Source organism: Rhinoderma darwinii, chromosome 3 (assembly GCF_050947455.1).
Source record: "Rhinoderma darwinii isolate aRhiDar2 chromosome 3, aRhiDar2.hap1, whole genome shotgun sequence".
NCBI classification, from domain to species: domain Eukaryota; kingdom Metazoa; phylum Chordata; class Amphibia; order Anura; family Rhinodermatidae; genus Rhinoderma; species Rhinoderma darwinii.
This window is the reverse complement of record NC_134689.1, coordinates 336,291,451-336,318,789: the sequence shown is the minus strand read 5'-3', so window position 1 is coordinate 336,318,789 and position 27,339 is coordinate 336,291,451. Positions and strand designations below refer to the sequence as shown.

The following is a 27,339-nucleotide window of genomic DNA, read 5'->3' as shown; positions in this document are numbered from 1 at the left end:
GGGGGACTGTTTGGCATTCCCTACAGGTGGGGACTGTATGGCGTTCCCTACAGGTGGGGACTGTATGGCGTTCCCTACAGGGGGGACTGTATGGCGTTCCCTACAGGGGGGGCTGTATGGCACTATCTACAGCGGGGGCTGTATGGCGCTATCTACAGAGGGGGCTGTATGGCGTTATCTAGAGGGGGGACTGTATGGCGTTATCTACGGGGGGGCTGTATGGCGTTCCCTACAGGGGGTCTGTATGGCGTTATCTACAGGGGGGACTATGGCGCTATCTACAGAGGGGGCTGTATGGCGTTATCTACAGGGGGGACTGTATGGCGTTATCTACAGGGGGGCTGTATAGCGTTACCTACAGGGGGGTCTGTAGGGAACGCCATACAGCCCCCCCTGTAGGGAACGCCATATATCCCCCCCACCCTGTAGGGAACGCCATACAGCCCCCCCTGTAGGGAACGCCAGCTCACTAAAAATAAAAGGAGCGCTGGTCACGCATGCACACAAGCGGGACCGGCGCTCCATTCATTTCTCCGGAGCTGCCGACACAGACCCCGGAAGTCCGAGGTTTGTGATGGAGAACTTCAGGGGACTTTCAGTCCCCCGTTCTCCCTATCAATGCCAGCGATCACACATGTATCCCCTATTCTGTGGATAGGGGATACATGTCTTTTGTTTAATGGCAGAGCGGGGTGATACCTCCCCGCTCTGCCGTAGTGTTCAGTGGCGGCCCGCTGTAGCAGCCATAGCGGCTGCTAGCGGAGCCTCCGGCCATGGTGGGGCCCCTTGCAGGCGGGCGACACGGGCCCCCTCATGCCGCGTGCCCCGTAGCAGCCGCTACGGCTGCTACGGCCGTAGTTACGCCACTGGGTGGGGGGAATAGTGCCGATATGATGGTTGATCTACTTGGGCACGGGACTGCTGTATAAGTGGACAAATATGGCTGTATATTGGAATGTGCTGGGGATGTCCTGTTACTTTTCGTGTAATGCTTGGGAACTGACTATGACTAGTTGGTATGGGGCTGTGTGGGTGGGGGTGGGGGAAGGTTGAGGGAGGTTCAAATCTTTTGTTTGTGGACATCATATGTGCATGTAATGTGATGTGTTTAATGAAAACGCTTTATTATGCTGGATTTCATGTAATATGTGCTGTTAATAAACTTGGATTGATTTAAAAAATATTGCCAAGAGTTCAATAAATATGGCGAATAGGAGCGAGGAGAGGGGTCATCCCTGCCATGTTCCTCTGAAGAGCACGAAAGTATGGGACAAGTCCCCCCTACAATGACTCTAGCAGTGGGGGAGTTGTACATCATCTTCACCATATCTATAACATTTCTACCAATCCCAAATTATTTCATTACCCTCCTACAGTCAGAAAATGACAATGAGATGTAGATTTGTGACAAAATTCTGGCTTTAGTATTAATAAATCTGTCAAAGGTGGATACTTCGCTCACTCCCAGTAAATCTCGCCCACTTTTCTCACCACTTTACAAAACTGGCAAAGCCACAAATACATCTACAAATGCCATGATTTGTGACTTATTATGCCAAAAAACTAGGCATAAACCTATTGATAAATTCCCCCCTATATTTCTATGTGTTTAGCACCTTCTTCATTACAGCACATCTATGATTAGACCTGCAGTATTAGTACATGGTAGTCTAAGCTGTAAAGGAATTCTGAGGTAGCCTGAAACACTGCTCCTTGTTTCATTTGTGGCTCAGGCTCTGTCTTCTTCCATGCTTTATACTGCAGCTCTGCCTGTTCAAATTGTCAGCTTAATGTAATCCTAAATCTACCACAACCTCACTACTAAGCATTGGGAACTGATTTTTACAAGTGAGGACATGTGTATGACCGTATTCAGGATTCGAGTTGCACCGATCATGAATACACAGCTTTTACTATCCTGTCCCTGCTGTACCTCCATGTCTCTCTGTATGATCATATTGAGGCACATAGAAGATTTATGTCATGCTTTCTGTAAGAAAAATCTTATTACCTGTTTTCCTGGTAGTCTAGAGTAGAGGAGGGGTAAATGGATTTTTCCCTGCTGGTCTAGAGCACTGGTTCTCCGGACATGGTACATGTACCACAGAGGGTATGCGCCACAGCCTCAGGGGGTACGCACCGCACCAGAAAAAAAATATATATATATAAACATGCTCTCCCTAGTGCCTAGCATTGTTCCCTTGCTGGTTGCTAGACTACTTGATGTGCAAGCGGAAGTTCATTAGCTCCTAAAGCTCTTCCCGCTGTACCTCCCGCCGTCGGCTGCTGCCCGTCCATTTCCTGGTCACTCGCCATCGCTGTGCGTCTCAGCCACTTTCTCCTCCTCATCTTCCTGACCATCTCTGTCATCATGAGATGTTTTATTCATAATAAGCCGCCTGCCTCTTTGGTTATAAGAGGTGGATGTTCATGGGCCGTCACTTGACTCTGGAGCACTGGAAACCTGTTCTCTGGAGTGATGAATGACGTTTCACTATCTGGCAGTCTGATGGACAAACCTGGGTTTGGTGGATGCGAGGGGAACACTACCTACCTATGTATTCTAGACAATTATATGCTTATAACTTTGTGGCAACAGTTTGTGGAAGGCTCTTTCCTGTTCCGAGATGATTGTCAAACCAGGTCCATAAAGACAAGATTTGACAAATTTGGCGTGAAGGGACCTCAAATGGCCTGCACAGAGATTTTTAGAGAACATATTCACATTTTGTATTTGTAAATCACGTTACTCAGGGTTTGCTGCTTTTTTAAAATATATACCATGCCCTATTTCTATGTGTTTGTGTCTTTTCCCAATTGACTTTAATGTGAAATTCAAGTAATGAAAAAAAAAATCCACGGAAGGTATAGCAAAATTTCCTTGAATTATTTCTATAACAAAAGCAGTAACCGCGTTCGTGGCAGAACTGTGACAATCCTGTAAATACTAACATGTGGTTTTCCTGCTTTTATTTTTGCCACGGTTTTTACTCACGATTATGGTGAAACTATGAACTTTACTAAACTACATCACAACACAAAGATTGAACTTAGTCTTATAAATAGTTATGTGCAGTATAAAAATCCCTGGAGACAGTTTAAAGATTTTACCATTTTTTTATTTATTGTGATTTATCTTTATTTCATTTATAGATTCAAGTAGGAAAAAAAGGAGAAACAAGGAAAATGAATGGGAAGGAGCCGTGTCCCTGGATGTGAAGTCAAGATGATAAAGTTTGGTTGTATGACTTATTACCACACCACAATGCTGGATAATACTTATATAAGGGGCAGGGGAGATGAGAGCGGAGATATTGTAGAAACCGGTGTAGAGATTACATTACACTCCATCACATCCTCTCTCCAATATAAACAGTTGTGCACAGCATGGAAAACCCTGGGGACAGTTTAGGAAAGATTTACTATTTTTTTCTCTTTTGTTTTTTTTGTATCATTTTTTGTTTTTTTCTTATCTCATGTATATTGATTTGGGGAAAGTTACAATCAAACAAGAGATAAAGAACAGAAGAAAGTAAAGATAAAAATAAAGCTGTATCCCCGGATGTTTAGTCAGGATGATATTACAGGAAATTGATGGCCTAAAGATAGGCGATCAATATCTGATCGGTGGGGGTCTGACTTGTAGTTTTTAAGGAGCCTCGACGTTCATGCGAGCGCTGCTTTCCTTCCATTCCTGTCACTGCTCGTACTGTGAATCACCAACACACTTGTAGCGGCAAATCTCCCATTCATTCGTATGTGAGAAGGCTGTAATATTGTGATCCACTGCGATTCACAGTTCAGAGCAGGTAAGAAATAGGGGAGGCTGCGCTCGCATGATATGATAGGCTATTTTGAGGATATGCCATCAATTTCTTCTAAACTGGAAAAACCCCTTAAAGGATATTTGACTTTTTTTTTATCTTTTGTTTCATTCTTATTGCAATTGTAGGAATTGGGGAAAAGCTATAATCAAAGGAGAAGAAGAAAAGGAGAAATAAGGAAGATAAAAGAGAAGGAGTGTATCCCTGGATGTAGAGTCAGGATGATGAAGGTGGGTTGTATGACTTATTACCACACCACAGTCCACACCACAATGCTGGTGTCACACAGGATGGAATTTTGCTTTCAAATTTTACGGATCTTCTCCGCAACCACAACAGGGTTTTCCTTTCTGATCTTCTTAGCTCCTTCAGCTTTATAGTCATAGGAGCAACTGTGCCTGTCAGAGTAACGATGTATCCCACAGAATATATTCCCACATCGACAGTCAAAGCCTGGCAAAAAATGGACATATTAACAGCAGCTGACAGTGACTTTGTAATACATCTCCATAGTTAAAAACCAATATGGCAACCACCATCTTGCTTGTATATAATAATGGAATCTCTGCTATACTTATACGTAGCCAAATATTAAGCCACATTTTCAGATATTACTAACATTAATGAATATTGACTTATAATTAAAGGCTTTTTTTTATTAAAAATGTCAGTCAGTGTGTTTGGTGCAACTTTCAAATTTGTTTTTATTAAAAATTATTTTTACTTTTTGAGGTAAAGCTGCTCTGTATTCTCTATACAGAGCAGCTGTATCGTGCGCTAAGACCTAAATCCGTAACGTGTTTAGTGTCAGTGGGTCCTGCGTCTCTCTGACACGTAGGATCCACCTGTAATCTATCACATCTAAGTTATGAACAATGATGTGATGGATAACAGGCAGATCTTGCATGTCAGAGACAAGCATGACCCACTGTCACTGAACCCGTCAGTCCCGCAGACCTGACAGGTACAGGGTTCAGCGAAGGATATAGTATACAAAGCAGCTGTATCTCAAAAATTAAAAAATTTTTTTAATAAAACTAATTTGAAACTTGCACCAAACACACTGACTGACATCTTTATTAAAATAAAATAAAAAATTACTTTCAAGGGTTTACATAGACTTTAAGTGTTAGAACTGCCATGTGGATCAACCAGCCACAATTGCAGCCTCCTCTGGGTATAGGTGAAACATTTAGTTCAAACTTAAAAGGGTCATCCCAATATTAACTTTTATCACCTATTCACACTGCGAACCCAGAGACCACTAGAACGGGGGTCAGAACTCCCCGTTCTTCCTCACTGCACGACCACAGTGAAGAGGAGCTCGACCGGAGAGCAGGACGAGGATGCGCTTTGCTGTTCCATTTAAAAACTATAGAACTGACGGAGATAGACGAATACAGCGCTCGGCTATCTCTGTGAGTGGGGGGTTCAAGATCCCCATTTTAGTAGTCAGTGGGTGTCCCAGTTATGGGTACCCCAGAGATCACACATTTATCACCTATACTGTGGATGGGTGATAAATGTTATTCTTGGAACAACCCCTTTTGTCCACATTTACTGGTAGAGTTTCATCAGAAGTAGGACCTCAATATTTGTTTCTAGAACTTCTCCCCATAGAAGTTTATATAAAGTATATATAATTTTACTCAGGATCTGTATGCTGGACTTTATCTGTAACTCCAGCTACCAAACACATGAGCACCATCTCTTTATACTCTACACAGAACATAAAAAGTAATGTATACAGACCGGTGAGACCAACTCTTTTGCGGCACACGTGGCAACGGTTAACTTTCTTGACTTTGGCCTTTGGTGGGGAGAGTTCTTGATCTTCAGAAGATTTCTGTGCATTATCTGATGCTGAAGCTATAGAAAAATACATAAAAATGACATAAAATGACTCCTCATTATGACCCCGTACGAGGATAAATCCCACCGAAGCAAATAATCACCTACCCTCAGCACTGTCCAATGTCTGTTCTGTATCATTATACTTTCTCTTTCCTCGCTGTAATTCTACCCCCAAACGTATGTTCCGAATATACACCTCAATTCTTCTCTCTAAGGTATTTCCATCTGGTGAAGAGGAGCCTGAATCTGTCTGAGGAAGAAAACTGCAAGACAGAAAAATACTGATCAAGAACGAACAGAGGTAAAAAAAGACAGGTAGGCTCTTCACTGGCGTCAGTCTTAGGGCACTCATACCAAACATCATTGTGGACCCCTGGAAAGGCCTTCACTATAATATTCTGTTTCCACATATACCCTGTACTCTTACAACAGGTAGAATCACTTCTCACATATACTGCCCCAGAAATGATGAATAACTTACCTGACTTGTCCTTGTGAATCTATAGATTCTGCAGGTTTATCAAGCTCTGCATAGTCTACAATCTGTGAGGTAGAAGCCTCCACCTCACTTCTCACTGACATCACTGCAGGAAAAGACAAATGTTATCATCAGTTCTCCGATAGATCTTCTGTATTCAGGCCACCAAACTATTCCACAAGTCACTATCACACAGTGTTACCTGGGGGACTATTCCTCCCATTGCTGCTGCAGTTCTGTCTCCGTAGCCATTCTGTGTAGCAGACGGAGCATAGTCCATTGGTACGTGGGCTACCATAGAAGCCACAACCATTAGTACAAAGTGCAGGAACTTGGTTGTGGTTCTCTTGCGCCATGTTTATCCACCATGCAGCTGAAAAAGTGACCAGAAGCTCCTGTTAGATTCACTAATAAATGTCCTAAACTTGTGGTAACGCAATGTCCAGCAATGAAATAAATGAATCTGTGGATTATCTGTAATACAGGCCCTTCAGTCTTCTATCTATCTATCTATCTATCTATCTATCTATCTATCTATCTATCTATCTATCTATCTATCTATCTATCTATCTATCTATCTATCTATCTATCTATCTATCTATCTATCTATCTATCTGTGTGTTAGGTAATTATTGCAATAGAATTCTAAGGAAAAATAGTAAATACAGTGACCGAACTCAAACCCTAAAAATGCTGAACTATTCTGTCAAATAACTTAAACTGGTAAAGCTGATAAAGTGAAACAAAATAAAAAAACATATTGTGGCTGATTGTTTATATAATGGGTAAGCTGTATGGACATGATATATGTCACCCCAGGAATTGTCCAAGGTGGAAAGGATTGAAGGAAGGGTTGATCATTTTTCTTCAGAAACACAATATACAGGGTTCCTGGGATCTACAAAGTACAACGCTGATCCCGGGATCTGTCCAGTCGTCTGGAGGCTTCAGGAAGGAATTTTTACCTCCAGGACAAATTGAATTATTTCTTTCAAGGGCGTTTATTGGATCCATTGGTTTGTAAATATGAAAATGTGGCGTTTCTTGGGTTTACGAGTGATGTCAGCCACTAGCTGTAAACTATGTAACTACTTCATGAACACTTTAATCAATTATAACATGAAAGTATCCGGATAAAATGATCTGAGAACAGACAAATCTGCTGTTACTCACAAGATCTTACAAGAATAAGTCAATGTTCACATTGTGTTTTATGATAAGATTGAGAATTTATAAGCTACTTAAATGTAAATTGTATCTGTTCCCCCCAATATAGTAGGAGTTATAGTATAATATCTGTTCTTACAGGGGGAGGGGGGGATAGTAAGTGACATTGTATATTATATATAAACTGCTGTAAGACGATGATTTTGCTAAGTGACAACCATTATTCACATTATTACCACTTACTGGATTAATTCCTAAAACGTAAATCAGGAAATCACATTGAAATTCTCATATAAAACGTCAGAAATATCGAGTAGCTGCCAGCCGGCCGCTGTGTCCCATAGAACTGACACTTTCTAGTCTCCTGTCATGGAAACAGAATGTTAATAATGAACTGGATTCTATTGTTTCCATGGTTACTGTGGCTGTTCGGTGGCACGTTGGTTATATACAACATGTCTGCCAAATGGCATCCATAGATGTCAGATGTTTCAACTGCCGGCAGATTTCCTAGTTCATTTGTTGGCAGTTTTTCCAATCCAGTGTGATCACCAGTGTAATGAGGACCATACACGGGGGGGGGGGGGGGGAGAGATGTCTCATAGTTGGTCATTGTCCCCTCAGCAGACCCTCAGACCTCTGCAATATCTAAAGCTTCTGATGGGTAGCGCTCTAAATCTCCCCATGCAGGGTCTGATCTGTAGCCTATTGTGGTGCGGGATCAGAAATGTCACTATGTATGGACAGTTTACAGGGGAACTTTCCTTGTGGTGAGATTTGCTCTGGACATTGTAAATTCTGTCAGAAGCTCCAGAACAACGTGCTACATACCGCAGCTTTGTCAGTAACAGGACAGGCTGATAGAGGGACACTTTACAGTCTTGCTCAGTAACAGGTGACAGAATTGAAGTCTCAATGAATGGAAAGTTTTCCTTTACAATTTTTAATAGGTGACATAATTCCAGTTCATTACATCTCCCCCATGCTGTTTTAAGCTTAAGAGCCACTGACTGCCGGATAATGTCTCCTTATGGGAATTACCCATCAGCCTGGGTCTCTGTTTCCCTCCCTGTAGATAGTGCCATGCAGCCGTCCCCCGGTAGATAGCTCCATACAGCCCCCCATGTAGATAGCACCATACAGCCCCAACCCCCCAAAAAACAAAAAATATGGCCTGTAGCCTTTTTTAAAGGGGTTATCCCACAAAACACAAGTATTCCCTATCCACAGGATAAGGTATACCTGTGGGATCGCTGGGGGTCCGACTGTTGGGACCCCCAGTGATAAGGAGAATGGGGAACCGAAAGTCCCCCGAAGTGCTCCATGAGAAGCATGGGATTTCTGGGGTCTGTGTCCAGTTTGTGTGTCCGTAAGCTCCATAGAAATGAATGGTGCGCCGGTCGCGCTTCTGCACGTGCGTGACCGGCACCTTATTCATTTCTATGGAGCTTCCGGACATACAAGCCGGACACAGAGCCCGGAAGTCCCATGCTTCCCATGGAGCATTTCGGTGGACTTTTGATTCCGCGTTCTCCTTATCGCTGGGGGTCCCAACGGTCGAAACCCCAGCGATCACACATGTGTCCCCTATCCTGTGAATATGGGATACATGTGTTTTTTGGGACAATCCCTTCAATGGTGGAGCAGGGAGATACCTCCTTCTCTGCCGTAGTGTTCAATAGTATCTGCGTCCTAAGGACACAGATACTACTGAACGTGGCGTCGCTACTGCTGTAGCAGCCATAGTGGCTGCTAGCGGCAACACTGGTCATACCCCATGACCTGTGACATCGGGCGGCACTGGCCCCCAAATGCAGCGGGCTCCATAGCAGCCACTGTGGCTGCTACAGCAGTAGTTACACCACTGGCTCCATTGAAATGGAAAGCTCTGGCCCCAACGTTTCTTTGCTGATCTAAATTTAGGTAGTGCCTCTGACTTATTAAAATTAACCAGAAATCCGGAGACTTTGACAAAGTTGTAGATTTTAGCCTTAATATCCGGAATTGCCTTTTTAGGCTTAGCAATGAGCAGAAGAATGTCATCAGCGAAAGCCGGAAATGTCGTTTTTACACTGCCAATTTGTATACCTCAAAATGAGGGTAAGTCGTGCATAGTCCGAAGGAGAGGATCAAGAGATAAATTAAATAATACAGAGGAAAGCGGGCATCCTTGTCTTGTTCCCTTACCCATGTTAAATATGGGAGAAGGGATACTGACTCACACAGCGGACTGGGGACCAGAATATATAGGTTGTACTGCATATATAAAATCTTTCCCAAAAATTCCGGAACTTTAAATGCCTGAAATTAGGAGCCCAGGACACCCTGTCAAAGTCCTTGTTGGCATCTATGTTAATATTTTTCATTTGACAAGTCGAGAGTGAGTGATAGCACTAATTGCAGTTCTGATTTTGTAGGTTAAGTATCTGCCATGGGTAAATCCTGTTTGGGAAAGCGTGATAATATCTGGGAGAACGGATGTAATCTATTGGTCAAAATTTTATTGAACAATTTCATATTTGAGTTTAAGAGGGAGATGGGGAGAGAGTTTGTGAGAAGAGGTTCTTTACCAGGTTTGAGTATAACCATAATACAAGCTTCATTAAACCTATCAGGGTTAAAGGGGCGAAGCCTTACTGGGGATGTGAGGGGACGCATAGCGTGTTAGCTCCTGCTAGAGATCCTGCTTTTATCCTGTTTCGGAGCTCTTTACAGGAAACAATTTGAACAGCCTGGTGCTACTTACCTGGGTGATCATTCCTGCCTGGTTTGCAGCCCTGTTCTGTCGACATCGCGGCCATGACCCGTCGGAAACAAGACGTGGCGGTGGAGCGGGAAAGCCAAGTTGGCGCTGGCGCCTCCCCTGCAGTCGCAGGTGCGGCGGCCTCTAAGATGGCGGGCTATGTGAGACACACTTCTGTCACGCCAAGTAAGCCTGCACTGTCCACGGAGACTCCTAAACATACCTCCTCTTCCCACGCTGGAGGTGCACACCGAAGTGAGCGCTGATGAGACTTGTGACGGCCATTTCCTGGAACTATGTACTCAGCCTGAGGTGGGATCTTCTCTGTCACTACCTCCTCCTGCATTGTCTGTGCTGGGGAAGGGTGTACCCTCTATGATTGATGTCTTTCTGGCCATCACTAAATGTAATACCTCGCTGTCTTCCTTGTCGCTGCATTTGGGAGGTGTGAGTGAGGATGTGGGGCTTATTTGCCATGATTTTCAAAAGTTCTCAGAACGGATATCGGCGTGGAGGGCGGCGTTAGCGCGACTGAAGACGTCATTTTTCCCATGCAAAGGGATCTTTTGAAGCATGACCGCGCCATTTTGAGTTTACAGGCTGAGGCCGGATTCACACGAGTGTGTGCGTTTTGCGCACGCAAAAAACGTGGCGTTTTGCGTGCGCAAAAGGCACTTAACAGCTCCGTGTGTCATGATCATATGGTGCACGGCTGCGTGCTTTTCGCGCAGCCGCCATATTATGACACTCTGTTTGTATGTTTGTAAACAGAAAAGCACGTGGTGCTTTTCTATTTTCATTCATACTTTTCACTGCTGTTGCGCGAATCACGCGCGTCCTATGGAAGTGCTTCCGTGTGCCATGCGTGGTTTTCACGCACCCATTGACTTCAATGGGTGCATGATGCGTGAAATACGCACAAAGAACGGACATGTCATGAGTTTTACGCAGCGGACTCACGCTGCGCAAAAATCACTGACTGTCTGCACGGCCCCACATACTAACATAGGTCCGTGCGAGGCGCGTCAAAATCACGCGCGTTGCACGGATGTATTTTACGTTAGTCTGAGTAAGCCCTAAGGCCGATGATTTGGAGAATAGACTCCGATGGAATAATATCCGATAGGTGGGCTTGCCTGAACGCACGGAGGGTAATACCCCGACTGAATATATTGAGACGTGGCTGAAATCTTTTTTTGGTGCTACAATTTTGTCACCCATGTATGCTGTGGAACGTGCTCACAGGGTTCCCATGCGACCACTTCCGCCAGGGTCACAACGCCGAACTATGCTTGTCAAGCTCCTGCATTACCGAGACAGGGATGCCATTCTGAAAGCGGCCAGAGATATGAAAGATGTCACTTTTGATGTCCATCGTATAGCATTTTTTCCGGACTTCTCGGCAGATATCCAAAAGAAATGTCTTCTATTTAAGGAGGTAAAGAAGCGCTTGCGTACTCTCCAAATCCCATATGCGATGTTATATCCTGCGATGCTTCGAGTGGTTGTCTTGGGAGAAACGCATTTTTTTGAGTACTCTAAAGACGCTGTGAGATGGCTTGACCGCAGTGAGCGTTGTATTCGTGATTAAGATGGATAGATGGTGGTCCAGGCTTCAATATATTTGCTAATGTTTTTCTAGGGAGCCGGTTGCTCCAAAACATATGTGCTCTTTAGATGCTGATTTGACAGACTTCCATTGAATCCAGGTGAGGTTGCAGGACGCTGTAGTTTGTTCTTTTTGAAACATGTCGTCCAGGTTCAAGGAGGACTGGTGCCCTAACTTGTTTTGGTTAAAGCAAGTCTTTTGGTGTATGTGGGTTATTTTGGTTTGGGGAATTTTATTGAGGTTCTTCCAGAGTATACATACTTGCTTTGATTACCCTGTAGGTTCCTTCTGTACCTGTTTGATAATGCTGTTCTTCCAGAGTATACATTGTAAACAGTCAGTAGGAAGACTGGTAGAGGGTAGGTATGTGCCACTGAGATTTCTTATCTCAGTGGTGTAAATCTCTGGGAGGTTCGTTGCTCGGCAAGTTTAGTTGGTGAGCAGGAGTTTTTTAGGCTGGATTTCAGGGTCCGGGATTTAGGAATGGCTGTAGAGATTCTGGGTGGGATGGCCATTCCCATACCTCCACTCCAGGTTTTGATTTCTAGAGGTTCTGAGTCTCAGCTGGCCCTGATTAAAAGGGAAGCTGACAGTGTGAAGAGAGAGAGTGAGGAGGAAGGAGGTTGTTATTCCTCCAGGGAGACTGCTATGACCGAAGCACCTAACAAAGGGGATTTGCACACTCAGGTGGTGGCTGCTACAGGGTGAGAACTTTAAAGATTGTTTTTCAACAAAGTTTTATTGTTTTGTTTGTTGCTTTACTCAGTGGACGCAAACTCTGTACAAAAAGGATCTGTGTGTTTGGTGCAAATAAAAAGTACCCGCTGTGTCGGTTTTACCCTGTTTCCGTGTGCGTGACTGCCCAATACAGCAACCCAAGGGGGACGCCAGCTCACAACATACTTGCTTTGATTACAATGTAGTTTTCTACTGTACCTGTCTGATAATGCTGTTTTGCTCCTGTGTGAATTGTTTCTGAAACTTTTATGGCTCATAATGTCACGGCTATATCATGGAATGTCAGGGGCCTTGGAGACCCAATTAAGCGTACGGCTATCTTTGAATTTGTTAAGTCCAATTTTCCTGCTATCTTATGCTTGCAAGAAACACATCTTTCTAGGGATAGAATTGCCACTATACATCGTGCATGGATGAGCCATGAATATCACTCTGTTCACACCAGTTACTCGAGGGGTGTCAGTTTGGTGGTACATTGTTTGATACCCTTCAAGTGTCTTCAGATTGATATTGATGAAGAGGGGAGATATGTCTGTCTGCATTGCATTATATACTCTATACAATATATAATTATTGGAGTTTATATTCCGCCACCCTTTAGTTATGATGTACTTCGAAAGGTTTTGAATTTTACCGGCACTAGGCCAGGTGTACCGTTTATTATACTAGGAGATTTTAATAATTATATTCATCCTTACTGGGACAAATTCAATACGGATGGAGCTAGTGTGGATGGACCCATAACTGTGTTTGGCTCCTTTCTTTATGAGGTGATGCTGCTGGATTTATGGAGACTGAAGCATATGTATGATAGGCATTATTCTTGCTTCTCTAGTTCGCACAATAGCTTGTCCCATATAGATCTCGGATTGGGTCCTGACATTGTAGCCACAGCGGTTGTAACTGCTGAATATTTACCTAGGGCACTTTCTGATCACTCTCCCTTGGTATTGGTCATATCTTTGTCTCGAGGTCCTCAAAATAATAGGACATTGTGGAGGTTGAATGCCTTCTGCTTAACTGTTATAAATGTATCTGATGTGCTTAAGGTCTTGACGGATTATTTTTCGCAAAATGTGGGCACGGCAAATACAGAAATGCTATGAAAGCTACGCTGAGAGGGTGTTTGATTCAGTTAATTAGCAGGGTCAAATGGCAACCTAGAAGGTTGGGTGATACCCTTAGAGATAGTGTGCGACAGACTGAGGCATCTCATATTATGGATAACTCTACTACATCTTTGGCTATTTTTACACTGGAGAGAGAAGAGGAGCTTAGAAGCCATGTATTAAAATATAACTTTATTGACATAAATTGACATAACATACGTGCAAAATACTTAAAAAGGTACAAAATGGACAAGAGGACACTGTTACAATTCCAGTAAGAACACGTTGTAAACAGACTACCTATAACATATGGGGAAAATGATCAAGTTCTCAAAGAGATAACTATGAGGTATGGGTGGTAAACAATGTAAGAATCACTGGTTATCATGCCATGACACCGTGTCAGTAGTGCTTACTTGTAGCAAGGATATGATAACGTGCTAATGAATAAATCGTTCAAGAAACAAATGCAGCCACCCTTTCCCTCTGTTAGTAGAGAGTCTTACCCATTAGTGGTTAATAGAGTCTGACCGCCGTGCACAGGACCCCAATGCGCGTTTCGCAATGAGCTTTCTCAAGGGGTTTGTAGTGTCTACTAAGCTGCTGCTTTAAATAGGATAAGCAGCAGCTGACATGAATGTTTATTGATGCCAGGAGTTTTTGCGGCGCACGTATTCTGCCGAGTCCGGAAGTGTGGCAGGCCCCACTTCCAGCGCCGTAGCGCACATCCAGGATCCCCGACGCGTACAGGGATCCCAGACATGCGCAGTGCGCTATAGGAGGTGGGAACGGGGCAGGACACACACCGGCGAACGCACAGAAGAGGCGCGCTCCTCATTGGACAAGAAACAAGAAGGGACAACAAAGGTAAGTAGAAATATGAAGCGCAGACAATGGCCCACAGTATATGCCGACATGTAACATTATCCTCATAATTTAAAATCTGTTTAAAAATCATCTAAGAATGTAAATATACAGACACAAACGAGAGTTAGGCCTCATTCACACGGCAGGGTTTGCCGGCCGTTCATAAATCGGCCGGCACCCGGCTGCATCAGGAATAATAGACCCCTAATGGGGCTATTCACACGACCGATTTTTTGACGGCCGGAAAAACCGGCCGTCAAAAAATAGGACATGCTCTATCTTCGCCCGGGTACCCGGCCGCCCGGCTCCCATAGAAGTCTATGGGGCCGGGTAATACACGGCCATCACCGGGATGTGTCCCGAGTGATGGCCGGGTTTTCCGGAGGCTGCGCTCTATCTCCTCCTCCTCACAGCGCAGAGTGCATGTGAGGAGGAGGAGGAGTTGATGCCATTCTGACGAATGGCATCGCTGTACACGGTGTGGCAGGGCCGGGGTGTACAGCAGGTGGAAGGGAGCGCTGCGCTGGCTCCCTTCCCCTGCTTGAAAAGCACCCTGGCCCGGCGACACCTTCGATGGCGCCGCTAGCGGCTGCTACTACTGCAGCGACGCCACTATAGCAGAGCAGGGAGGTATCTCCCCGCTCTGCTATGTGCTAGCCGCACTTTAGCTCCTTGAAGGAGCGGAATCCCCGTGTTTTCGGGGATTCCGCTCCTGGACAGAGCGCTTGATGTCTCTGTCCATATCTGGGCAGTGACATCAGGGGAAACTCCTGAAGCGGAATCCCCGAACACATGGGGATTCCCCTTCAGGAGTTGCCGCTGATGTCACTGTCCGGATCTGCCCGGCCCGGCACGGATGCAAAACTGAATGCAAACCAGCCGGGCAAAATGGCCGATTTTACCAGCCGACACTCGGGCTCGGGAACGACCCGGTCGTGTGAATCCCGCCTTAGCAATGTGAAATACAAAAATATATGTGCATTTATAAAATAGATAGACTAAGTCAACGGCTCATGAAAAGGTGAAAAAAACAAGCAAAATATTTATGACCAATGCCGCAGTATAAACTTGCAGGATTGGATACGAGGAAGAATAAATCTCCCAATATAAATGATATGTAAACAACAAAAAAAGTGCATAATTAATAGAACCACACAAATTATAATGAAGGATTCAATATTATTATCAAAATATACCATAATCTTACAAGTGTATATACAACCAAATACAGCAATATAGACAGAAACAAAGAAGTGTATTAAAAAGTTAATAATGTACAAAGAGAGGACATGGTTGTCAGCTATTAACCCATAAATGGTACATATTCCAAGTGGATATCACTATATATCTTCAGTGAAGAGGTCCAATTCAAGGGTTCATATTCTTGTCGAGAGGAAGATGTCAGAGCAAGTAATGCATCAAACACCTATGTACCATAATAAAAGACACAAAATTAAAATTCCATTAAATAGGACATTGTGGAGGTTGAATGCCTTCTGCTTAACTGTTATAAATGTATCTGATGTGCTTAAGGTCTTGACGGATTATTTTTTGCAAAATGTGGGCACGGCAAATACAGAAATGCTATGAAAAATAATCCCTGACACCGCTTTGTGCACGCAAAAATAAAAAAAGTTATGGGTCTTAGAATATGTCGACACAGAAAACAAATGATTTTATAAAAAAAGTGATTTTATTGTGCAAAAGCTGCAATACATAAAAAAAAGTATATGACTTTGGTATCGCCGTAATCGTATCGACCCGCAGAATAAAGCTAACATGTAATTTAGGGCGCACTGTGGATGCCGATAAAAAAAACAATAAAAAACGATTCCAGAATTGCTTGTTTTTGGTAATTTCCTTTACCAAAAAATGAAATAAAAAGTGATCAAAAAGTCGTATGTGTTCTAAAATGGTACCAATAAAATCTACAGCCCGTCTCACAAAAAACAAGCCCGCACACCGCTCAATCTACTGAAAAATAAAAAAGTTACGGCACTAGTAATGCAGTGATGAAAAAACATCTCAATGCGCAGGCCGGAGGGGAACATTCCTTCAGTTTCAGGGCCCTAGTATTTAGGAACTAGGAAAGGGAAGGGACATAGCACATCCGCTGGAAGCGAGGGTGCCCGTATTATACCAGCGCAAAACTTTCCCAGTAATATTTCCCAAACTATGAAGGAGAAAAAGTCCCCAAAAGGTGCAGAGCGTTACAGAAGGGGGATAAGAAAGAAAACCGTTTATCAGTGTGACGGATCGCTTCACAGCGTAACACACATCTATGGATAATTGTATTATTTACCCCATTAGTATACCATCTTATTATGCCCTGATGTACTCCGCACAGATTACATATACCCTGATGTTCTCCGCACAGATTACATATGCCACCACATTATAAACTGAAATACCAGCAAAACTCAAACAAAACTACCAAGCAAAATCCATGCTCAAAATGCTTAACAATTTATGGGGTAAGATTCTCTAGGGGCACAACATCTTGTGCGGTGAATGGGCAGATCAGTGGAAAAATTGCAATTTTCACTTTGCACCATCCACTGCGTATTCATTTCTGAAAAACACCTGTGATGTTTAAATTCTCACTACACCCCTTGATAAATGCCTTTAGGGGTGTAGTTTCTAAAACGGGGTCACTTTTGTTTGGTACATCAGGGGTTTTTCAAATGCAACATGGCGTCCGCAAACCATTCCAGCAAAATCTACGCTCCAAAAGATAAATACCGCTCCTTTTCTTCTGAATGCTCCCATATACGTAAACAGCCTATTATAACCACATATGGGGAGTTACCGTACTCGGGAGAAATTACTTTACAAATGTTGGGGTGCTTTTTCTTCTCTATTCCTTGTAAAAATGAAAAATGTTGATCTAAAACTACATCTTGTTGGAAAAAAAAAATTATTTTTCATTTTCATAGCTTAATTCTAATTAATTCAGCAAAAAACCTTTGGGATCAAAATTTTCACTATACCCCTAGATGATTCCTCAGGGGGTGCAGTTTCCCAAATGGAGTCAGTTTTGGGGTGTTTCCACTGTACTAGTACTACAGGGGCTCAGCAAATGTGACCTGGCGCCCAGACACTATCCAAAATCCAAATGGTGCTAGTTCCATTCTGAGCCCTACGGTGTGTCCAAACAGCCGTTTATGACCACATGTGGGGTATTGTTTTACTCGGGAGAAGTTGCTTTACTAATTTTATGGTGCTTTTTCTCCTTCAGTCCTTGTGGAAATGCAAAAAAAATACCTAAACCTACATTTTATTTGAAAAAATTTAGATTTTCATTTTTACGGCCTACTTCCAATAAGTTCTGTAAAACACCTGTGGGGTCAAACTGCTCACTGTACTCCTAGATAATTTCCTCATGGGGTGTAGTTTCCAAAATGGGGTCACTTGTTGGGGGTTTCCACTGTTTTGTCCCCTCAGGGGCTTTGTAAATGTGACATGGCCTCCGCAAACCATTCCTGCTAAATTTGAGCTCCAAAAGCCAAATGGCGCTCTTTCCCTTCTCAGCCTCGCCGTGTCTCCAAACAGCCGTTTATTACTACATGTGGGGTATTGTTTTACTCGGGAGAAATTGCTCTACAAATGTTGTGGTGCTTTTTCTACTTTAGTTCTTTTGGAAATGAAAAAAAATTAGCTAAACCTACATTTTATTTGAAAAAATGTAGATTTTCATTTTCATGGCCTAGTTCCAAAAATTTTTGCAAAAAAACTGGCCGGTCAAAATGCTTGCTACACCCCTAGATAAATTCCTCGAGGGGTGTAGTTTCCCAAATGGGGTCACTTTTGGGGGGTTTCCACTGTTTTAGTTCCACAAGACCTGTTCAACCCTGACATGGTGCCTAAAATATATTCTAATAAAAAGGAGACCCAAAATCCACCAGGTGCTCCTTTGCTTCTGAGGCCGGTGCTTCAGTCCAGTAGCACACTAGAGCCACATGTGGGATATTTCCTAAAACTGCAGAACCTGGGCAATAAATATTGAGTTGCATTTCTTGGGTAAAACATTCTGTGGTACAAAAAAAATGGATTCAAAATGAATTTCAGGAAAAAAATAATGAACTTTGTAAATTTCACCTCTACTTTGCCTTAATTCCTGCGCAATGTCTAAAGGGTTAAGAAACTTTCTAAATGCTGTTTTGAATACTTTAAGGGGTGCAGTTTTTAAAATGGGGTGACTTATTGGGGGTTTCTAATATCTAAGGACCTCAAAGCCACTCCACAACTGAACTGGCCCCTGTAAAAATAGCATTTTTAAATTTTCTTGAAAATGTGAGAAATTGCTGCTAAAGTTCTAAGCCTTGTAACGTCCTAGAAAAATAAAATGATGTTCAAAAAACGATGCCAATCTAAAGTAGACATGTGGGGGATGTTAGTTAGCAACATTTTTGTGTGGTATAACTGCCTGTCTTACAAGCAGATACATTTAAATTGAGAAAAATGCAAATTTTTGCAATTTTTCGCTAAACTTTGGTGTTTTTTACAATTAAATACTGAATGTATCGGGCAAATTTTGCCAGTAACATAAAGTCCAATGTGTCACGAGAAAACAATCTCAGAATCACTTGGATAGGTAAAAGCATTCCGGAGTTATTACCACATAAAGTGAAACATGTCAGATTTGAAAAATGAGGCTCTGTCAGGAAGGTCAAAAGCGGCCAAAGAGGGAAGGGGTTAAACACCCACAGCTCATTTCTCAAATTGAAATACATGTCTCAGTGGGAGACGGATATGGGTCGGGAGTTCTCGGAGGAGGACCGGAGGGCTGCTTTACATCACTCACATAGGATATCCAAATGTGTCAATCATATAGAAGCCGTTAGGAAAATTCAGTTTCGTTGGTACCTCACACCTGTGCGGTTACAACATATGCAAGCCGGGGCTTCTCCTTTGTGTTGGAGGGAATGTGGAGCAAGGTGCACATTATTTAATCTATGGTGGACATGTAAATCAGCCTACCCATTCTGGAAGCGTATCTTCCGCTACATATCAGAATTAATGGGAGCAGAACTTTTACCTTCCCCTGCATTGGCTTTGTTGGATATGCAGATGGATGAGATCCCTTTAGAATATAGGTGGCCAATAAGCCATATTCTTATCGCTTCCAGATTCCATATAGCCAAGAGATGGAATACAGCTGAGGCTCTGAATCTCTCGGAGGTGCTAAACAGGGCTTATCTTCACTTCTATTTTGAATTGCACTTTGCTGCATCTAAAGGTTATAGGCAGAAGTGTTTGTCTCAATGGGCCACTTGGACGGAGTTATCCCATGTTCAACTTCTGCTCCGCAAGAACTCTGTCACTCTGTGAATGTATCTGTGCTAACTTATACATGGTTTTCGTATCCTGTATCATCCTGTTCATTTTTGACATCTCATATGTATAATTGCTTGTATTTATCACCACCACTCTTTGTATGTCTGTTTTTATGTTTGTTTGTCTGTTAATATGTCAGTATGTCAACGTCCGAGGCACGTTTCTGATATCTAAAGGTGCAAGCTTTTTCTGTGTTCTGTATACAACCCTGTGAGACTGTATCATTGGGATGTTGTATACTTTTGTATTGTACTTTGGAAAAATAAAAACCAAGTGAATTTCATAGCTATTGAGTCATTAGCAGTTTTTGATCCGGGGTTCGGTAGATATTGTTGGGTTTCATCATGGGGAACAGGAGGATAAATTAGCGTTGTACACTGATGACATGCTACTATTTTTGGAAGATGATATTGCCTCCTTGGATGCCGCCATGTCTGCAATTGGAGAGTTTGATCAATTCTCGGGATTGACCATTAGTTGGTCCAAGTCTGTTCTGATGCGGGTGGATGATGCACCCGTGCAGGTGACATATGAAGATCTCCCTATGAAGTGTGTTACTTCCTTTTAAATATCTAAGGGTGGAAATATCCATGAAAATTTAGGATTTTGAAAAATTAAATATTGAATCCTGGGCAGGTTTAAACTTAAGTTATAATAACCTATATAAATATATTTCTTGCCAATTTATTATACTCAAGATACCACAATATTCACATATATTAAACCAAAAAAGAGATCTTGATATCATGCAATTATTTTGTCAAAATACAATTTAATTTTTATTTTAATACTTTACAATTTATTATACATCAATACAAAAATAACCCCCCTCCCAAGTATATACTATAGACATGTAAAAAATGTAAAAGAAAGCCAGATGACCTCAAATATGATGTCATAAATCTTGAATGGTAATGACTCCTCATGAAATGCAAATACACCTCAAATGAAGTGAATACCATATATATTCTCGTAGAGCACGATCCGGGTGTCCGTCACCTGTTGGACTTTCATGTGCTTTCGCTGGGGCGTTCACTGTCTCACCAGGGAATTTTTCACATTTTTATACATTTGTATATCTTATATATATAATTTTTATACACAAATTATTATTTATAATTTGTCATATTATATATGGCCGATTTGTATATCACTTTGGTGTTATGTATGAAATTTGTGTATTTTCACAGATTTTTTACACTTTTTTTACATTTTATTATTATTTTACATGAGGGGGTTTTTTATGTATTATTATTTTTATTTATTATGATTTATGGGTTCTAGTTATTTAAATACGCATGTATAAGTTATCTCTTAGCCCAATTGTATGGGATATTTGGGGTATGTACATATAGCGTTACCAATTGTGTGCACATTTGTAAAGTACAGTTTACATCACATCTCATCGAAATATATATATATATATATATATATATATACACATTTTTGGTAACATATCTATATGCATCGTATAATTGGTGATGTATATTGAAAATGGCATCGTATGGGTCGGTATTAGTACAACATTAATAATCTAAATTTTTTTTAAATATCTTGGAATTAATGTTTTATCCACAATCCCTTTTTATTAAGGAATTTTCTATACATGAATTATGTCCGCGATGTGCGCGCGTGCGCTCTCTTGCACTTACCGTCCTCTGACCAGAAGCTGTCTGGATTATGACGGGCATCTCTATTATGCTTGGCGTTCGGAGGTGCTCGTCATGACGCTGATGGGATGACGTCGGTGGGTGTGAGCGGTGAGCGGCGCGCCATTGGTTACAGGGGTTTTCCGGTTGGGTATTTAAAACAAAGCTGTCAGAGTAGCTATTACACCTCCTGACGAAAGTTGCGAAACGCGCGTCGAGGTGCTCGGTGTCCAGGTGCCCTATCGTATACTCACTATGTCCTCCTCATTTATGCTTAACTGCTAACATTGGTTATTCCTTTGCATTATTGTGCCATTTGTAATGTTATTTCCTTGTACTGCTTTTAGCAGGATTACCAGCATGGTCATGCTGTTTATATAAATTTACTGCACTGTGATTTCAAATGCCATGTTGATCGTGCTCTACGAGAATATATATGGTATTCGCTTCACTTGAGGTGTATTTGCATTTCATGAGGAGTCATTACCATTCATGATTTATGACATCATATTTGAGGTCATCTGGCTTTCTTTTACATTTTTTACATGTCTATAGTATATACTTGGGAGGGGGGTTATTTTTGTATTGATGTATAATAAATTGTAAAGTATTAAAATAAAAATTAAATTGTATTTTGACAAAATAATTGCATGATATCAAGATCTCTTTTTTGGTTTAATATATGTGAATATTGTGGTATCTTGAGTATAATAAATTGGCAAGAAATATATTTATATAGGTTATAATACATTTTGTTTTTGTATATTTCTGAGCAGAAAAACTATATATGGATTATAAAGTACGTGACCAGGCTTGGGTCACACAACTGGCAACCATTTTTGATGGTACTAATTTAACCCATGAGGATGCAAATGGCGATGTGAAGGAGATTAAGGTATCACTTAAACACCTGTTGAAAAAACGCACAAAGGTGTGGTGGAACAAGGCCACACTTGAAAGTTACTTATCAAAGGACTTAATTCCACGGGGCCTCAGAGTCCAAATTTTCCCCTCTTTCCCAATTGAGGATTTGACTTTTAAACAAAAGTGGGAAGAAACGTGTAAAGTGTGTTCTAGAAATTTCTTGGAGCTATTGATTGGGCTGGATGTAGCTACTCTGAAGTCTGTAGAAACAGAGATAGAGATTCTACAAGATAGATTGAAAAGTGAATTAAATGGTGGTTCACTGAAAGAATTTGAAAGTGAATTGGATCAAGAATTTAAAAAGTGGGAGAGTGAAATACAGGCCAATAAGGTGAATAAATTTAAACGGGATTTATCGGATTACCAGACCAATACGGTATATAAATGGCAAAAATCGGGAAGATTATATTCGTCATCACGATCCTCCTCTGTGTCATCGGTCAGAAGTATTCAAGGGGATCATTTTTTAGACAGACAGACCCCCACATTAGATCGGGAAGGAACCATAGAACAACCCCAAATACACACTCGGAGTCAGTACAACAAAAGGAATTATGGAGGGGCCAGAGAGATCAAGGAAACACTAGAGGTAATTAATCTCTCTGAGCGACAATTCACTGATGACGAATTCTCGGTTTTAAGAAGGGGGTTAACATTCTCTCCTACAGCCAATTTAGATTTTTTCGAAGTAGTAAAAGATGTACATCTGTTCGCTCGAAAGCTTTTATTGAAACGCCACTTTTTTAATCCAAACCAATTTACTCCTAGTAGTGATTTGGAAAAGGGGACATTAAAAATATTGGAGTCATTGTTGGAAGAGAATCAGGGGGAGGAAGGGCCTAGGTCTGGTTTTCCATCATGTGTAAATAAAAAATCTACTACTTTTCCATCATTATCCCTTTGTCCGCAGGTTGATATTTTTGTCAGGTTGGTTACTGAGGAATTGAGAGACCTGAAAAATAATTTCAATGATAATTTAAGCCCAGGTGAACGTAAGGCTTTTAAAGATCTTAAACATATGAATGACATTGTATTTAAACCTGCGGACAAAGGGGGTAATATTGTAGCATGGCCAAGTGACATGTATGAACTTGAGGCAAAGAGACAACTGAACGATATTCAAACTTATAGGATCTTTGATCACAATCCTACCTTTCTATTTAAGAACAAACTTGAAGCAATCCTGAATAGGGCTGTTATTAAGGGAATCATTACCAAGGGTGTGTATGAGGGATTGATGGTGAAGGAACCGAAAGTTCCCACCTTATATCTTTTGCCAAAGGTCCATAAGGATGTTAAATGTCCCCCGGGTCGACCAATTATCTCCGGGATAGGGAGTCTATGTGAAGCCTCGTGTAGATTTATAGACTTTTACCTTCGACCTCATGTTGAGACCCTTCCCTCTTATACTCGTGACTCCACTGACATTTTGCTATCTCTGGAAGGCTTGAAATTTGAACATGACATGTATATAGTCACAAGTGATGTTGAGTCCCTGTACACTTGCATCCATCACAGCCATGGCCTACAGGCATGTAAATTCTTTTTGCAGGCTGGGAATTTGGCACCTGATCTTGCTGAACTTGTCCTTGAGCTACTGGAATTTGTGCTTTGTCACAATTTCTTTGTTTTCAAGGACAAATATTATCTACAGAGCCGTGGCACGGCTATGGGGGCCACGTGTGCCACATCATATGCCAACCTTTTTATGGGTTTTTGGGAACAACAAATGATCTTGAGTGACAATAACCCTTATGAATCCTCTGTTGTTTCATGGAGGCGATTCATAGATGACGGGCTGTTTGTATGGCAGGGCTGTGAGCGGGACTTGACATCATTTCTTGACTATTTGAATGATAATGACATGAATGTCAAACTTGTCAGTAAGTATAGCCAAACTGAGATAGAATTTTTGGATCTTAAAATTCGGATAGAACCAGATGGTCGGGTGGTGACCGATATATTTAGGAAAGACACCTCCATAAACTCCTATTTGAAGGCTGACTCCTCACATCCAAAGCATGTTATTAAGGCTATACCTAGGGGACAATTTATACGTGCAAGACGTATTTGTTCCTCGGATACATGTTTTGAGAATAGATCTAGGGACCTAACTGAACGATTTCTGAAACGAGGTTATGACAATGCTCATGTCAAGCGGGAATATGAGCATGCAAGGACCCTTAAAAGAAATGATCTTCTGAAACCTAAAACAAAAAAACAACCAGATGATACCACTGTGAGATTTATCTCCAGATTTAATAAAAATTGGAATTCTATTCGTAATATCTTCCAGAAACACTGGTCTATATTACTTACGGATAAAAGATTAAGAAAGATATTGAATGATAATCCAGCGATGACACCACGTCGAAGCCCGAATTTACGGGATATGTTGGTTCGGAGTCATAATGTTCTCCCTGTGAACAAATATTTATTTGGATCTAGGGGACCCAGATGGGGCAATGTACCTTGTGGATCGTGTGGTGCTTGCCCAGTAATGGAGAGAACGGATTCCTTTTTGGGGTCAGACTGTGTGAAGTCTTTTAGCATAGTACACTTCATCAATTGTAATGTGCGGAATGTGATCTATCACGCGCAGTGTCCCTGTAATAAAATCTATGTGGGGATGACCACGAGGGAGTTAAAAGTGCGCGTGATGGAGCACATTCGGGACATCAAGGGGATTACCAATGGAGAGTTTGATGAAGGTTTCGGTGATCGTAATAAGCCATTGGCTAGGCACTTTAGGGACTACCATGACAAAAATTGGAGGCAGCTTCAAATTAAGGGGAATGATCGGATTTATCAGGGGAATCGTGGTGGTGATGTCTTTAGGGACCTTTTGCGGAAGGAGACCAAATGGATTGTGATCTTGGATACTATGTCTCCAAAAGGCCTAAATGAATCTCAAAGCTTTGCATCCTTCTTGTAAGTATTGTTTTATGTTTTTTTAATATATATTTTTTAATCTATACTTTTGCTACTCTGACTAGATTTCGTTTGACTGATTCTGATATGAATCCATTTGCCAACGATCTGTACATCCGTGTGATGATGCGATGGAAAAGATAATCGATGATGAGAAGAATTACTACTATGAAATTTATACCATTATTTGGTTTAATGTAATTTTCATCTGTGAATTTTACCTGTCTTTTGACAGGGTTGATATCTGTTTTGTAATTCTTATACATACTGTATAAATTGATGTAGTGGATAGGCAATTGGCTGTTATATGTGTTTATCCTAATGATATTATGTTGTAGTTGTTTGTGATGTATTTGTATGTATATGTATGACAATTGTTGGGCATGAATATATATGTATAATATAATATATTTTTGGAATATCTAATGAGCTGTTATGCCCATGATTTTCATATACATGTGTGGATATGTTTGTTTATTATATAATTTATATAAAATAATATAATTTTTTGTGGTTTTGTTTTGTATTATGTTTGTGTTTATTTATTATTTATTTATATTTATTAATTATTTGTGGAAATATATTTGAAACCACCTAATAAGTGGTATATGGTATAGTATATGCCCATAATATACACAATTATATAATTACTTATATATTTTTGATTAAGGCACTAATTTTATTTAATACACACATATATAATTAATTTTTCCTGATGGTATGTGATTGCCCCGGCGATCACCTCGCTGTCCGATGGGTGTTTGGGACCCAGCACTGGCGTAGCTATAGGGGTCGCAGCGGTCGCAATTTCGACCGGGCCCCAAAGCCAGGTGGGCCCACGGCCCCCCGCACCACATCAATAAAAAGTTACTATAGTAACTCGGGCCGCGGGCCCCTGTTACTATAGTAACATACTTTACTTACCTTCCTGGTTCCGGATGGCAGCGGAGGTCCTGACGTCAAGCGCCGTGCGCAGCGCATGACGTCACAGCACTATGCGCCGCGCACAGCATCGAGACGACAGAACTCCCGCCGCGGCCGAAGAGGAAGGTATGGTTAGCCCTGACTGGCGGGGTCCGACTCCCGGGACCGGCCACTCGTACGAGAGCGGCTCCCCTTCATTCCGGTCACACTGTTAATCCGTGTCGGCGATTTACAGTGTGAGCGAGTAGTGAAATGAAGGGGAAGCAGCTCTCGTACGAGTGCTGCGGCCCCTTCAAAACAGCTGATTTGCGGGTCCCGAGAGACACATCAGCTATTGATGGCCTATCCTGAGGATAGGCCATCAATGTTTAGGGACTGTACAACCCCTAAGCCTACAATGTAGCAGGCTTAGGGGGCCCATGAGACAGGATCACAGATTGTGTGATCCTGTCTGCAGGGCCCTGTATCTAAGCCAATCACATGGTAGGCTTAGATACATGGCCCATGTGTGATCCTGTCTGATGGGCCCTGTATATAAGCCTACCACACTGTAGGTTTAGATACAGGGCCCCAAAACAGTAATCTTATACTGTATAAGATTACTGTCTGCTGGACACTGTATCTAAGCCTACGTTGTGGTAGGCTTAGATACAGGGTCCCACAGACAGTATCACACATGGGCCCTGTATCTAAGCCTAACACACGTGTTACTAATCTTTTTTTGTGTGTTTTCTTACAGGTTCGGTCGTTGGACTACGCCGGATTCCAGGACTACTTTGATGACGGCTTTTTTTTTTATTATCAATAAAATGGTTAATAAGGGCTGTGTGGGTTTTTTTTTATTTCAATAAAATATTTTTTCTATGTCTTTGTGTTTTTTTTTTAAACTATATTACTACCGCCTTAGTAATGGCCGCCGGCTGATTGACAGTATCCATTGCTAAGGCGGGGCTTAGTGTTAGCCGATGCAGAGGCTAACACTAACACCCTTTATTACCCCGGTACCCACCGCCACCAGGGGTGCTGGGAAGAGCCTGGTACGATCCAGTACTCGACCATCTGTAGTGATGGTCGGACACTGGGGTGGCCGCAGGCTGGTATTATCAGGAGGGGAAAGGCCAGATACAGTGGCCTTTCCCATCCTAGTAATACTAGGCTGCTGCTGCTTTATTGTATCTGGCTGGT

The 27,339-nt window shown here is 41.9% G+C and overlaps 2 protein-coding genes across 7 annotated transcripts in view; one reads left to right on the top strand and one right to left on the bottom strand.

Annotated features, from left to right (window-relative positions):
• Window positions 1-27,339, top strand: part of LOC142749855 (uncharacterized) — an 86,005-nt gene that overhangs the window by 9,338 nt on the left and 49,328 nt on the right. For 4 of the 6 annotated variants that reach the window (XR_012882483.1, XR_012882479.1, XR_012882480.1 and 1 more), the window contains 3 exons: window positions 3,154-3,242; window positions 3,953-4,054; window positions 5,894-5,993. The gene's annotated coding sequence lies outside the window, so the exon portion shown is untranslated. Of the gene's footprint in view, window positions 1-3,153; window positions 3,243-3,952; window positions 4,055-5,893; window positions 5,994-25,295; window positions 25,692-27,339 lie in introns of those variants that run through there. The other 2 variants (XR_012882482.1, XR_012882481.1) reach the window with 2 other exon arrangements.
• Window positions 3,133-7,651, bottom strand: LOC142749857 (AN1-type zinc finger protein 6-like). The gene is made up of 6 exons (XM_075858387.1): window positions 7,567-7,651; window positions 6,359-6,529; window positions 6,160-6,262; window positions 5,784-5,941; window positions 5,577-5,693; window positions 3,133-4,277 (listed from the first exon to the last, which is right to left on the bottom strand). Exons 2-6 carry the CDS (start codon window positions 6,510-6,512, stop codon window positions 4,129-4,131), a joined length of 681 nt encoding a protein of 226 aa, XP_075714502.1. The 5' UTR covers window positions 6,513-6,529; window positions 7,567-7,651; the 3' UTR covers window positions 3,133-4,128.

What these genes read in the sequence shown, in the direction of transcription:
- LOC142749857 (XM_075858387.1), bottom strand. Translation starts at nt 6,512, where the DNA reads ATGGCGCAAGAGAACCACAACCAAGTTCCTGCACTTTGTACTAATGGT. An exon ending in GACATTGGACAGTGCTGAGG is followed by an intron (nt 5,694 to 5,783) that starts GTAGGTGATTAT and finishes ATTTTTCTATAG; the next exon opens with CTTCAGCATCAGATAATGCA. An exon ending in CAAAAGAGTTGGTCTCACCG is followed by an intron (nt 4,278 to 5,576) that starts GTCTGTATACAT and finishes ATTTTTTGCCAG; the next exon opens with GCTTTGACTGTCGATGTGGG.